This window comes from Danio rerio, chromosome 13 (assembly GCF_049306965.1).
Source record: "Danio rerio strain Tuebingen ecotype United States chromosome 13, GRCz12tu, whole genome shotgun sequence".
NCBI classification, from domain to species: domain Eukaryota; kingdom Metazoa; phylum Chordata; class Actinopteri; order Cypriniformes; family Danionidae; genus Danio; species Danio rerio.
Window position 1 is genome coordinate 35,331,651 of NC_133188.1, and position 16,327 is coordinate 35,347,977.

Below are 16,327 nucleotides of genomic sequence, written 5' to 3' on the forward strand. Positions count from 1 at the left end.
TTTTGGAGTGTCCACACACACACACACACACACACACACACACACACACACACACACACACACACACACACACACACACACACACACACACACACACACATATATATATATATTTAAAAACATGGTCAAGTTGATCTGCTGCAGTTTAAACAGAGCATCAGAATGAGGATGAAAGGTGATTTAAGTGACTTTGAACGTGGCATGGTTGTTGGTGCCAGACGGGCTGGTCTGAGTATTTCAGAAACTGCTGATCTACTAAGTTTTTAACGCACAACCATCCTAGGGTTTACAGAGAAAAGGGTCCAAAAAAAGAGAAAATATCCAGTAACCGGCAGTTCTGTGGGCGCAAATGCATTGTTGACACCAAAGGTCAGAGGAGAATGGCCAGACTGGTTCGAGCTGATAGAAAGGCAACAGTAATGCAAATAACCACTCGTTACAACTGAGGTGTGCAGAAGAGCATCTCTGTATGCAACAACACATCCAACCTTGAGGCAGATGGGCTACAGCAGCAGCAGAACACACCAGGTGCCACTCCTGTCAGTTAAAAACTGGAAACTGAGGCTACAATTCGCACAGGCTCAACAAAATTGGACAATAGAAGACTGGAGAAACATTGCTTGGTCTGATGAGTCTCGATTTCTGCTGTGACATTTGGATGGTAGAGTCAAAAACTGGCATCGACAACATGAAAGTATGGATCCATCCTGACTTGTATCAACAGTTTAGGCTGGTCGGGGTGGTGTAATGGTGTGGGGGATATTTTCTTGGCACACTTTGGGCCCCTTAGTATCAATTGAGCATCATGTCAACGCCAAAGCCTACCTAAGTATTGTTGCTGACCATGTCCATCACTTTATGACCACAGTGTATCATGTTAATATGGACCAAAATCTCTGAGGAATATTTCCAGTACCTTGTTGAATCTATGCCACGAAGGATTATGGAAGTTCTGAGAGCAAAAGTGGGTCAAACATAGAACTAGTAACGTGTACCTAACAAAGTGGACGGTGAGATGTATATATAAAATTGACAAATTACTATTCTATGTAACAAATCAGTAAACAACTACTTTCTTCATTTGTTGGCTGATATTTGATTAGATTTGATTTGTTTACGCCCATTTTATATTTAAATAAATTTTGCATAATTTAGAACATTTTTAAAGAGTTTTAATTTCAGCAAGAGTTGCTCAAAACTATTAACAACAATGTTCGATAAACCAAAATAAACAAACAAAACAAATCCGAAGGTTTATTTCATGGATACTAAGATATAATAATTAGACAGGTGACTGCTGGTTAGATTCTCCTACATGCTGGCATGATTGCTGGCATGAGCTTTGTTGTACACATTTTGGAAATAATTATTGAGGCCCAATTTCCCGCGCTCCCAAATGTCTTAGGAAATTGAAAGTTTAAAAACCTTAATTTCACCCATTTAAACACATGAAAAGTAAAACATCTGGGCTGACAATAGCAAAAGAAGACTTTATATATAAAAGGGAAAGGGAATATCATCATTAAATTCAGTCATATGACAGAAGGGAAAACATCATTTTACCCACTACCACCAACACAGATTATCTTCCTTCTCGGAGAGATTAAAACGTCACATCAGATTTTCGCAGTACCTCTTCATGTGCTTTTCTCCTCCCCCGTGATGAAGAGGTGTGTGGTTTTTTTGGACTGAAGCATCTGAGCGGCGCGGTCAGCCCCGGTGATGGCAGCCAGACGGTGCACATCATATCGAGAGTACAGAGCCGTGCAGGTGAAGCTGACAGAAGCACCACCCTCTCTGACTCCAGCCTGAAGCATATTACACACCTCACTGTAGAAATGAGGGTATGTGGGCAACCCGTAGAAGATCAGATTGTGGATACCCTTGATAGTGTATCTAGGAAAAAGAGATTTAGAAAAATGTATTAAAAAATGAGATAAACAAAAACACATTTTAAAATACTTGTCCAATATATTTTCAACATTTCATGTCTAGGTCACACTTTAAAATAAGGTTTCATTAGTTACTGTATTTATTAACATGAATTAAATATGAACAATACTTGCAAAGCATTCAATAATCATAGTTCAACATTTATTAATGCCTTATTAAAATCCAAATTAATGCATGCTAACATTGGTTAATGCAGTGTAAGTTAACATGAACTAACAATGAACAACTGTATTTTCATTAACTTAACTATTATCATGTAAACTAACATGAACAAATGTCATAATAAAGATATTGTTCATTGTTTGTTCTTGTTAGCAAATGCATTAACACTAACCTTGTCACCATAATCTACATTATTTAAATGAAAAATACTAAAATTATTTCTGATGGCAAAATAGAGTTTTTAGCAGCCGTTAATCCAGTCTTCAGTGTCACGTTTAGACAAAGTATTACTCTAATATAAAGCGTTCAGCAAACATTTATCATAGTCATTAATGATAGTAACTGTTGTGGTGATTATATACAATTACATTTCCTAAATATTTTTGATAAATACAGGGTGTATACAGGGATCCAATACCCTTTTCAATACCTTTTAAAGACCTTTTCAAAATATTTTAAATCCTCATCTCCACTTCAAGTTCTAATCAGTACCAAATATTTAACTTAATAAACAGTTGTAGTTAAATAAATCAATAGAGCATAACCATGAAAAAGAACTTAGATAAGCTCAGAAGAAACAAAGCTTGAAATAATAAATTACGAGGTTGTTTTCAGCGACAGGCTTCAGCAACTGTTTAAACTTGTCTTTCTCCAACCAAGAGTATGCAAACTTACATTTTCCCATTTTGCCATCTGTTTTGCTTCGCTACATGTGGAGAGTGCTACATCTCCTTCCCATGTGTGTCACAAAATACGTGAAATCACCCGGATGGAGGAGTTTGGCCGGACATGTCCCGGCCCAAACAAATCGCATGGATCAAGCACAGCTTTGTTAATATTAGAAGATATTAAACATATTTATGCTCTTTTGGAGTCAAACATTTTGAGCAACGCTTGAACAAAATTTAAGACCTCGTAAAAACAAGATTAAGACTTTTTAATAACTTTTATGAACTTTCTCATAAATGATTTACCAACTTTTAATACTTTTTAAGACCCTGCGGACACCCTGAAATAATTATAATAATGAAAAAAAAAAGACTATTTATTTTATAATGATGTATTTGTATTTAATGCCATGTCAGCAACAAAGGTTGTTGTAGGAATGAAAATTATCATATGCATTTGTGTTCACAATGCAAAACATGTCTTTTTCTCAAAGAAGGTCCATCCAGATTCCAAAGGCAGATACTGATAAGATCAGGGGCAGGTTATTGTGTGTGCACTTTGGGGGTTTTATGATGTGGTCACATGTTGATTGGTCAGTCTGTATGTCTCAGTATTTGGGCTTTGGTCACATGGTCAAGAAAGACACAAAATGTGTGGTAAACTTTGCTCTGGCTCTTTTCATGTTCTGGTATTCTCTAGCTCTACTCTTTTTGTCTCTCTCTCACCGTCCCTCTCCCTGTCTCCTTCTCAGTTAACCTATTTTCTGGGCACAATTATTATCATATGTTTTTATCATTTTATGTTTTACCAATTTATACAGTTGTTTGTATTTATTGTTATTGTTGTCATTAAATCATTTCATTTTTAAGTATTTGTCCATTAGTTTTGATTAAACATCAACACTTAATTGCTCCATATTGCAATACAATACAATCACATAATAGCAACTCTCTCCCACATTTTTAGCTATTATAACTCCCCTTTTTTCTGGTTTTGGTAGAAGAATGCTTAAGTATGGTTTGACAAGAAACAAACCAAAAAGAAAGAAACAAAAGAAAAAGTTTTTCACCATCATACAGATAACCATTTAGTTGTTCTGCAGAACTGAAGTTCAAACCGCTGTAGGTAAAAACCTTTTCTTACACTTCATGGCAAGTACATTTCAGTAATAAATATACAATTAAAACAAACAAATGAATACATAAATTAGATAAGATTTCTAATGTTAATACATCAAAAAAAAGTCTTAAGAGAGTTTCTTTTCATAAAAAAAGCCTTCTGGAATCATTAAATGCAGGACAGTCACAGTAGAATGTGTTTTACAGTAAGATGAATTGTGCAGAACAAACACTGAGTAGGACAATTACCACTTCTTTAGAAACTAAAGTACTCATCGACTCATACTTAAAAAAAAAAAAAGTGTCATTTAAGTGTTTAAGTTCATTTGATTTGTACGAATGTAAAACACTTTTAAGGAACACACACCTACCTCTTATAAAAGTGGAATCTCTCAGAGAAGAGCAGAAACTGTTTTTCTCCTTTCTGGAAGTAATGTCGCGCTCGAGACACCTCTGATCTCTGAGAGTACTCGCTAATATTAGCAAAACTGACGTCTTCCTTCTTCAGGTAGTTTCGCAGACGTACAAAATCAAAGTACGAAGGCACATAGATGAAAGTGTGGGACATGACAGAGTCTCTGTACTGAGGCAGGATCTTATCCACAAAGAACTGGAACCTAGAGAAGCACAGTACAAAGGTTTTACAAAAAGTTCTTAAAGCGTTTGTATGTTTTGATCTAAATATGATTCTTTCAAAACACCAGATAAATTTGTAAATGTAGTTATCATGGAAATCCAACACAATATAGTTATAGATTTCATATCTCTATTTGGAAAGAATTTGTGATTTTAGATTGATTGGGATAATTCTTTAGGATGATTTCTGCTTAAATATTATAAACAATGGACAAGCATGGATAAATACAATAAAGAAAACGATACAATTAAAATAAACAGTGTTTCTGAGTCTAAAAAATGTTCAGATTAGGGCTGCACAATATATCGTTTTGCCATCAATATCCACAATAGTCGCAAGATATGCAATGTTGAGTCTGAATTAAGCCTGATTTATACTTCTGCGTCAAACACCGGCGTATGCTACGGCGCTGACGCATAGCCCTTCGCCGTGGCCATCGCCGTCACTGACGTGCACCTCTCAAAAAATGTAACTACACGTCGCAACGACGCGTAGCATAAGCTCTGTGATTGGTCGGCTTGGTAGCGCTGACGAGTCTGGGCGGGACCGAGAGGCGCGCGAATGGCGCGACGCCGCGCGAGCGATTGTTTACAAGTGTGGAGTCCCGTGAAGGAGCTCCGGATGGAAAGTTTTGTTTTGTGTTTACCTCATAGTTAAAGTTGTTGCACGTCCGCCGGTTCCTGCCTCAAAATGAGCGAGTTTGAGCCACTTGTACATCCCGGAAGTGTTCAGGAAATGCAAAAAAGTAGCGAAGAAACTCGACACAGAGGAACATTTACACCTCACTGCCAACTAGCGTTTCGGAAGTGTTAATGCAGACCGGCAGAGACAGCGCGCAGAAGTATAAATGCACAGCCACGCGCGTTGCCTGCGCCGTGGGTTACGCCGGTCACCTGACGCAGAAGTATAAATCAGGCTTAAGGAGCAAGCGCTTAGCCATTTCACGGAATGCAAGCTCCATGAACTGCACGAGTCAAGGCTGATTTATACTTCTGCGTCAAACACTGGCGTAGGCTACGGCGCTGACGCATAGCCCATCGCCGTGGCCGTCGCCGTCACTGACGTGCACCTCTCAAAAATTCTAACTACACGTCGCAACAACGCGTAGCGCAAGCTCTGTGATTGGTCGGCTTGCTAGCGCCGACGAGTCTGGGCGGGACCGAGAGCCGCGCGAATGGCGCGAGCGATTGTTTACAAGTGTGGAGTCCCGTGAAGGAGCTCCGGATGGAAAGTTTTGTTCTGTGTTTACCTCATGGTTAAAGTTGTTGCACGTCCGCCGGTTCCTGCCTCAAAATGAGCGAGTTTGAGTCACTTGTACATCCAGGAAGTGTTCAGAATAGCAAAACAGAAGCGAAGAAACTCGACACAGAGGAACATTTACACCTCACTGCCCACTAGCGTTTCGGAAGTGTTAATGCAGACCAACAGAGACAGCGCGCAGAAGTATAAATGCACAGCCACGCGCGTTGCCTGCGCCGCGAGTTCCGCCGGTCACTTGACGCAGAAGTATAAACCAGGCTTCATAGGAACCAAGCATGGGGGCAACAAAAGATATCACGGTTTCATGGTATTGTGAATATATTCTTTTTAAATGTCTGTGTAAAACTATCACTATCCCATGATGCACCGTGAGAGAATTCATGAATGGGGGTATAGCACGTGTTGCCCAAAAGATTGATGACAAAATGGCATTTGTAGCACATCCGAGCTCCATTTGTACTACTCGCATTCATACTATATAGAACATACTTTTCTATCGGTCAAGTTAGTAGTACGTTCAAACTAAAATGCAGTACCTACTAATTAGTAAGCGAGTAAGAGCCAATATATTTTATTTAGAGAAACATTTAAAATATTTTGGAACAGTAAACATTTCAGGCTAAATAATTCAAATGAAGACTTTTGCTGTCTTCATTAGTTTCAATAACAGATTTTTTAAAATTGAAAACAGCATCTTTGGATATCTTTTCAGCTGGAGATACTGTTGTCCTAAAAAAATTAAAAATAAAAATAAATGTAAAAATAAAAATATTATTTTGACTGTTTAAAAACCTTGACTTTTTCAAACCGCAATATACCTTGAAAACGGTTATCGTCCAATGCATAATAGGAGCTACAGAATTGTACTTAATTACTTTATTTTTATGGAACTTAGACGATTTGCGCAACCAAAAAAATTCTTGTTTTTAGTCCAAATATCTACAATTCAAAGCAAAAACTGCTCCACTAGCAGATAATTTAGCTTGTTTTAAGTGAAAACTCTTAACTATGACTTATTTCTTCTAAAGGTGAAAACGAACAATATTTTTACTTGATCTAAGATTTTTTATTATATTTGTACTATACTGTAAAAAAATATTGCAAAAAGCCATTACAACAAAAGCTTCTAATGTTACTTTAACTAAAGTTAATTGGGTTTTAACTATTTTATAATACAAAGTTTAACTTAATATTTTTGGTCAGTTTGACTAATGTAAGTTGAGATGACTAGAAAAATAATAATTTGATTCAACTAAAAAAAATAAGGCAGTATTTAGTTTACAATGTAGAAATGAGACCAAGCAAACTAAGAAAAGCCTTTTATGCATTGCGATTATTCAACTCCTGCACTGAACACTAATATACTCTACATAAAACTGTCAAATAGAGCTATTCAAAGTATTTTTGAAACTGTGTACATATCGTAATATTTATTGAGGAAAAATAAAATATTGCAATATCCGATGTTTCCAATATCATGCAGCACTAATTCAGTTACAGTAATTGAATAATACAATTAAAATTAATTTAGTAATATTTATACTTAAAGTTACAAACAGCACAATTTCTTATGCCCGTATGCTTTTAAAATCAAAATACAGAAGCAAAACAAAAACACATGCAAATGATAAGCAATAATCAGACTCAACATTGCATATCCTGCGATATCAGTCCTGAAACGATATATGGTACTGCCATCTTCATAACTGTCAATATAATGTTAGTGCAATGACAGTATGAAATATATCAGTTACTTAAACTTCACAGCTGTAAAACTGTTACAGGGATGCTGATTAAAGACTGCACACTGCTGCTCTCTAGTGTCCAGAATAAAGAACAGCAGGCGTCTCTCACCTGGCATCCTGGTCCATGAAGCTGTCAGAGTGAAACATCTGAAAAACATGTGGCAGCTGCACAAGTACCTGACAGATTGAGCCTATCTTTGGAATGGTTTTACTGCACACCTAAAAAAAAGAACAACATTAGTATCTGTATCCACGACTATAAAATAACTTTGATACTTCAAATGTCAAGTCATAGTATAGCTAAATTTAAATGTTATAGAAACCAGGATACATTTTAATTTTAGGATTTTGTAAAGAATATAACATGTATTTTATTACAACTGTTTCCTAGTTGAAGTTAAAATCAGCAGGACACCGGCCCTCCAGGACCGAGTTTGGACACCCCTGCTCTGAGGTCATACAAGATATCAGTGACTTTTTTTTCTTCTTCAGTAGATCATTAAATATTTTTAGATCAGTGATTCATAAGATGCAGTGTACAAGTCATTGTTTTTCAGTCCATAGGCTTTTTACAGGCATAACAAAATGAACACCTGTGGTTTATGATAAACTAAGGTCTAATAAAGGGAAACGATTGGTCTGTGTAGGAAAATAAACCTTATTTACAACATTATTATCTTTACCTTTATTTAATTATGAGACTCTTGAAATGCTGATAGCCACCGACTGACATTTCCGCAGTTTCAGATAAAAACAATTTCTACTGAAGAAGAAAAAAAGTCACCTGGATTTTGGATGGTGTGAGGACGAGAAAATTAACCTCATTTTTTTGGGGGGGGGTAAACTATACTTTCCACAATGACTAATTAGATTAGTCCTCAAAAACTATGTTTGGTTGTGCACCTGGCCTCTGTAGTTGTGGCAGTGTTTGGTGAGGATGTTGGTGATCTGAGGTTCTTGTATGGCACTGAACACCAGCGTCTGTCTGTAATAAGCTGCCCAGTTGTTTAGGTTCCACATGCGAACGCGAGAGAAATCAACACCATGAGAGTCCAGCGGCTGCAGGTTCAAATGCTCCAACACATGCTGTAACACACACGAAACACAGTGGCAATTTAAATAAAAGTTTAAAAATATATATTTGATAGATTTTATGTAAATAACATTAAAGGAATGCTACACTTTTTGGGGGTAATGGCTCATTTTACAAGTCAATTAAAGTTAAACAGTTGAGTTTGACCATTTGTTTAATCCATTCAGCAAATCTCCCAATCTGGTGGAAACACCTTTAGTTAGCTTAAAATAAATCATTGAATCAGATTTGACTATTGACATTAAAAAATTAGATTATTTTCCTATTTAAAAGCTTGTAGTTACAACATGCACTAAGACAAAGAGAATTTAGTTAGCTTTAAATAGAAAACTACCAAAAGCATTTTTATTTATTTACTATTGTTTATAACATGAAAAATAAATAATAATTTCAGCAAGATGCCAATGGTATAACCCAATTCAATGATTTATGGTAAGCTAAGCTAAAAGTGCTCATGTCAGAGACCGGATAAATGGATTAGACATGAGTTATCAAGTTTATTTACTAAATATTGATTGTTAGAAAGCACACCTAACATTCTTAGCTTGTGATAACTCCTTATCAATGCAACATAATTTTAAAAGATGAGAATGAAGCACAAGCTAATATTTGAGAAACTACCTGTATGCAAGATTTATTGAAAAGAGAAATGACCAATAATTAGACCAATGCACAAAACAATTATAACTTTACATAAACTATTCAGGTTCCATAAACTATAAACATCTCCCTATCTCAACAATTCAATCAAGAAAAACATTTTAGCTTATAAAAATTTACATCAAATGAAAAGATTCAACTAAATTTATTACCTAGGAACCAAAATTTAACACTTGTTAATACTTTTTGAGGGCCTTAATTTTCACTAAATTGTTTTATCAGCTTTTAATCCTTTTCAAGAAACTGCAGACACCCCGTTTAAGTGTAATAAAAAAACACTAAAACAGTGGGAAAAATGAAACCCACGAGTAAATGTTCCCAGTTCTGCATGAGGAAAACATCTGCCTGATCCACAATCAAAAGTTCGATTGAAGACAGAAAGTCATGGTCTCTTTTCTTCTCCCCTTCAGCACCCAGAACTGTGCGGAGACCCAGCGGAGAAGCAATGATGATGTCAGAGGAATAGAAGGGAGCGTATAGGCGCATGCTGTGTCTCAGGATAGACATACCTGTACACATAGAGAGAGATAGCTATAATACACACAATAACAGCCTGAAAGTGGAAACCTAAACAGGTGGAAAATAAAAAGTATAACTCACAAAATTAAAATTCTGTAACTTACACTCACCCTGTTTCATATCAGAGAGGTTTTTTGTTTTGAACATAAATTAAGAAATTCTTAGTTAAATCTGAGAATCTTTAACATAAATTAAGATATTCTTAGTTAAATTTAAAAAGTGGTTAATTCCAAGTGACATGATCACATTATAAGATGAATGGCTTTAATTCAGGCTTTTAATGACATATATTCAAGTTTGGTCACAGAAACCAAAGCACACATGCTTGACATGGGAGAACCAATGAGGTTTGTGCTTGTGTATCAAGCGTGTTTGTTAGTAATTCATTTTAAACTTGCAGATTTTGCAGATGGTTTATACCTGACAATAAACACCAACAATGTTGTATTAGTATTTATTTTTGTTATGAAGGTTTTGTAGTGTCAAGACTGAGTAGACTTTGAATTGAGGAACCGTAGGAAACTAATGAACCTTATTGTAAAGTGTTACCGAAATATCTTTATTTGTATTCTTTTGACGTTTTGAATAACAGAAGTATGAATTAAGCCTGCACAATATATTGTTTTAGCATCGACAATGCAATGTGTAAATTTGCAGTAGTCATAATGCAGGATAAGCAATGTCAAGTTCAGAACATATTATTTGTGGGGTCATCACAAAGTTTAATCTTAAAATAGTGAAAGATTTTCACTTCAATGAGTTTAAGAAGTGTGACTCAGTAAGATTTAAGCAAACAAACTTTAACAATACATTAAGCATAATTAACTGTATTATTTATACAATGAAGACTATAAACTATACTTTAATTTCATATATTATTGAATTTCTGCACCTCAATATTGTTAGATTCTACAGAAAACCAACCAAATTTATTTGTATCAGTTTAATTGTATTGTATTTCATGCAAAGAGTCCTCCCAATCAATGTTGAATCAAGTCTTTCCAATTAGAGTTATAAGTGAAACTGTGAAAATTGTATTCATATCGCAGTATCTATCACAGACGAACTAAAAATCGCAATGTCAGTTGTCATCCAATATCATGCAGACCTAGTATGAATGATAATCTCTTTATTTCTATGATAACTCTCTATTTGAATTACCAAATAAAAACACAAATTTCACAATTAAGCAAAATGCAAATGTGACTTGAACAATTACTGTTATCAATACAGATTTTTTTTCGAAATAGATTTTAAAAGTTTAAAGCAAGGGACAAAAAACAAAAACGTTATACAATATCAAAATTAAACTAAATAAAAAAACTGTATAATTAAGTTAAGAAAAAGACAGAAAAAGTTTCAGTTAAAAAAGGAAATGCTTTTTCATACCTATCCTGAAATGATCATCTATATTTCCAGAAAAGACAGCGTGGTAGTCATCAGGCCTTTGCAGATTAGGTGGCTTCTCATCCGTCTCCTCTCCATATTCCTCCTTGAAGCGTTTCTTGTTACTGGCATCCGTCTTCTTGCCTTTGGGCTCCAGAAGTGTCATGAAGGTCTGGACAACTCTCAGTGCTCCATCTCTGAATGGCACCAAAATCAAGACCTACACAATGAGGATTTACTTATTAAAGTTAGCTTTTAATTATTCATTAATCCAGAAAATACACACTGATAAATTAGATTAAAAACAACCATACATATTTACATTTAACAAAAGTATAGCAGCATACCTGTTAACACAATAGTATAAACCACCTATGCGCTATTAAAAAAACTATATACAATATTGTGGTATAAAACTGAAGACACCTTTGGTCTAGTAAGCCCTTGGTCACGAAAATCCTCATCCCCATTTTTAGATTCCTTTAACTTGGCATTGTTTCTAAGCACACGAGAGTTGGCCTTTAATACATGGTTCAGGGCATGAAGACAGTATGCGCTGCGCACTTCCTTAGCCTCCTTCAAGGGGGAGAGGTTTGCCAAATAGAGGTCTCTGTAAGTACCTGCAAAAATAAAATATGCGTAATGACAAAAAAATAATAATAATAACAATTATGTCAGGTGTAATACTTTTTGTTTGCTGACATACCCATGAGCCCAAGCATCTCCTTTTGCAGCTCTGTGACATCTGTTGCAGCTCCAAAAGGCAGGTTTAACAAATGCCAATTTGCCTCTAGGGTTTTGTGAATGGGTGGAAGAGGGGCAGAAGAGGCCTGTCCGATGGCTGGAAAACGTTCCAATGGACACATGCACTGCAGAACACCCAGTTTTGCCCACTGGAGTGGGAAAGTGAAAATTTTTCTTGGTGTCAGTTTTTTATTGATTTATTCAGAGAAATATGCATAAAAAAAAAAAATATTTATTTATACAGAGAACTGTCCTACCTTAACCTGAGTCTTGACCTTTGATCCTTGTGAGATTCGTCCCACTTCCTCTTCGCTCAGTTCAATCTCTTGGTGCTTCACAAACATGTCTACAACAACCATAAAATCAAGCGCATTTTTAAACTGTTAAACTTGGGTTCTCATTTTGTTTTGTAATGCAATCAATCTTGAGTACTAGACCTGGTAACAAATGTCACATCAATAGTAATCGTCATTACTTAAAAATTCAGAGAGCTTCATTGATGATGTATCATAGGATAGTCTCACCTTCATCCTGTTCCTGTTGTGCTGTGTTTTCCTCTCCTTCTGCAGGCATATTGGTCTCCAAGCAGAAAGCAGCTTCATTCTTTTTATCTGTAAACTCTCCCTCCATCTCTGCCTCTTCATTCTCCTCTACATCTCCATTGGTCTTTTCAGGGTGTTTTTTCTGTAATTTGTCAGATGTTTCTTCCACTTTATCCTCTAAAACTTCCTCAGCATCATTCCCGTCCTCTTCATCGGTGTCCTCCACTTCTTCTTCACTATCACCTTCAACTTAATAAAAAATAGATAAGATATAATAAGTCAATGCCATTAGACCCTTTCAAATGAAAATGAAATTTGCTAAGTGTAAAAGATCTTACCTTCAGCTTCCTCCTCGTTATCCTCTTCCTCGCTTTCTTCATCTTCACTCTCAACATCATCTTCATCACCTTGAATCATGGTGGACAGTAGTTTCTGATATGCAGATGGTTGCTCAGCATCACTGTCATCCTCACTGTCTGGTTCAGGGCGCTGTGGACTGTCAGGCTGTTTGGGGGCAGAACTTCTTTTAGTGTGATGGTTGGAAACATAACATTTTCTTCATACACACAACAGAACATGATAATGAGCCATTAATGAACACAAACCAGGATTTATGAACTGAAAATTCTAATTTCCCTCAAGCGTTTGACATTAGAGTTATAGTGTTCTACAAAAACCTGAAACCACCTGGTTTTGAAATCAATAAAGAGCTATTTTCATATGGTCTCAGTGTGAAACAATATTGCGATGACAGACTTCCTCTACATCATCTCACAACACTATAAAATAATGCTCACACTTTACAATAAGGTTTCAATAATTACTGTTAACAAACTCATAGAGAACAATACTGGTACAGCATTTATTATTCATATTTTATCACAAAACCTGAATTTGTACTTGTTAACATTAGTTAATGCATTGTGAAGTTACACAAACTAACAAAGAACAAACTGTATTTTAATTAATTAACGTTAACAAAGATGAATAAATACGATAACACATTTGTTGTACATTCTTTGCTTATCTTAGGATTCGGAAATACATTAACTCAACAACCTTAGTGTGTTAGCAAAACAATAGTAGATGCAGTTCAAGACCACTTTGACATTAAACCAGCTGTAGCACTGATGTAAAGTTGGTTTAATATTTGCACATTCTCCATAATATCATTTCAGAAAAGTACAATTTGCTATTTCGAAACATGAAAATCGTACTATAGCCAACGACTATCAAAATACAACATTGTTTACAGTCAATAGAATAGAGGCAATGTTGTTTTGAAGTCATGCTTAAATCCGATTCCAGACCAAATGTTCAAATTAGCGTGGTAAACAAAAGAGAGAGAGAGAGCGTTAAAATTAACGAATACAAAACCAACTTCACCTCAAAAGCAGCAGCTTCCCTTAGGTGATCTAGCAAATGTTTTCACAATTACACTGTATAGCAGTCGACAATTAAAGTGAATCAATTAAAAAAACTGTCGTAAGGCAATAATGAATTATGAATGTATCTAATGAATACATTCAATAGTTTTTGTGCAACTTTGATGAAAGGTTTTGCTCCACTTCAAATGTCGACTCCTGTTTTATTCGTATGTCATTCAGATCCAGCTGCTAAATGCATTCATATAACGTTACAGGTTTTTGAACCTAAAATAATTGGTCACTTGACTGATGAAAGAATACATGAATATAATGACTTACCAAGCGCAAAATCTGAGTCTTCTCCGGTCTTTCAACAACCCTAAAATAAAAAAGCATTCATATTTTACACGTAAAGCTCCGAATGTATGCTAACTTAACTTATACTGCGAGCTGTGTCCTGAACAACGCATCACGGTACTTACTTATCGTGAAAAGGGTGTTGTTCACCAAATTCCTTTAGATGTTTCTTCTGTTTCTTAGTTAAATTATCAATCTCCTGTTTTCCTCGCCTTCTTTTGCCCATGTTTCTGTTCTACATCTACACACACGTGTGTAACCAGCTCCTGTTTTCTTTTCTTCATGGATAGTTAATACCATACTCTAGCGCCACCTTAAGGCTTGGCATAATTATGGTAAAGATGCAGAAAAAAGGGGGGCAAAGTGAGTCTTTGAGGAGCAAAAATCCCAAAATATAATAAACACTGAATAACAGGGTTGTCATTTCTAACGCGTAATTGCTTTCCAAAACATAGACCGGATTACTGAACCCATAGGAGAATTAAACACTCAGTGGGTCTGATCTGATGAAGTTTTAGCACCTGTCAAAGCAGAAGAATCATGTCATTGGTTTATATTTTAGCTCATTTTGAGATTTTCTCATTGCTTTGTTACTAGATGTTCTGCCACAATATGATTAGTGCCTCTGAAATGCTCTATCAATCCCCTAAGATTCAACGAATTCGAGTTTTCCTCTGGCAGTGTATGGCAAGCTGTTAAATCATTTGATTGTGTCTTTTCGTGTTCATTCTTTCATTTTCCTTCGGCTTAGCTTCTTACTTATCAGAGATCGTCACAGCGAAATGAACCACCAACTATTCCGACAAATATTTTACGCAGAGGTTGCCCTTCCAGCTGCAACCCAGTACTGGGAAACATACACACACTCAAATACTACAGTAAATTTAGCTCATCCAATTCACCTGAGTACCCTGAGGAAACCCACACAAACACAGGGAGAACATGCAAACTCCACACAGATGAGATATGCCATCTGGCCCTGCCGCGGTCTTAAATTAGCAACCTTCTTGCTATAAGATGACAGCGCTAACCACTGAGCCACCGTGCCATCCCTCTTTTCATGTTACATTTTCTTATTTTTTTAAATACCTGTTAATTTTTCCCAATAAATACCAGTAGCTAAAAATTGCCCAATGATTATTTTAAGGCAAAAGATAAAATACATATTTATTAGATCTGAATATTCATTTAATAACAAAAATTCTGATTTATTATGTACTACTTAAATAGCACTCTCTACTTATTACTAGACTTACTAGACACCACTTAATCATATGCGTTTATTATATTTGCTGCACTGTAAAACCCAACAGTCAACTTTATGAAATGTAATGAGTGTAGTTACCTCAAAATTTACTGAAAGTTAATTCTACTCATTTGAAAAGAGTTTTCAAATCAAATTAAATCAAATCACTTTTATTGTCACATCATCAGCAGCACGTGTGCTATGATGAGTGAAAAGCTTAGGTGCTGGCTCCAGACAGTACAAAATACAGACAGTGAAAATAAAATGACAGTGCAAAATAAACACAGTGCAAAATACAACAGCATGCGATTAATGAGTTAATTAAATACCTCATTACTTCAAATTAAATGGACTAAATTCATAGTACTCATATAGATACATTTTTTAACTCAAGTGGTTTGTAGCAATCGGTTTCCTTAAGCATTTTAAGTTGCCTTAACTAATTGGGTTTTACAGTACTCAGTTGGTTTAAGTTCTCTTAATTTATTGGGTTTTACTGTGCTCAAATTGCTTGATTTACTCAAATGGATTGAGTTCACAGTACTGATTTTTTTTTTTTTTTTTTGTATTTTTATGGACTTTGAAAGAGTCGAGATCTTCTGTTTATAGAGGATGAGGGAGCTCTCAGATTTCACCTAAAATGTTTAATTTGTGTTCTGAAGATGAATGAAGGTCTTATGGGTTTGGAACAACATGGGGGTGACTAATTAATAAAATAAATTTCATGTTTGGATCAACCTTTATGTGTGTTTTTTGTTTTTGCATAATTAAAAAATAAGTTTCAAATTGATCCAGTGTTTGGGTTAATGTACATGTCTGAGCATGCATGCAAGTCGGCAGCCAGACACTATTGCATTTTTTTAGAGCAT

The 16,327-nt window shown here is 35.6% G+C and overlaps 1 protein-coding gene across 1 annotated transcript; it reads right to left on the reverse strand.

Moving 5' to 3' along the window:
* Positions 1-1,496: 1,496 nt before the first annotated feature.
* On the reverse strand, positions 1,497-14,480 carry utp25 (UTP25 small subunit processor component). The gene is given in 13 exon segments (NM_173273.1): positions 1,497-1,896; positions 4,274-4,519; positions 7,654-7,763; positions 8,448-8,630; positions 9,604-9,806; positions 11,206-11,422; positions 11,629-11,822; positions 11,909-12,095; positions 12,204-12,292; positions 12,471-12,737; positions 12,827-12,992; positions 14,195-14,234; positions 14,338-14,480. Coding segments are annotated over 13 exon segments (2,262 nt in total). The 5' UTR covers positions 14,439-14,480; the 3' UTR covers positions 1,497-1,637.
* Positions 14,481-16,327: the final 1,847 nt, after the last annotated feature.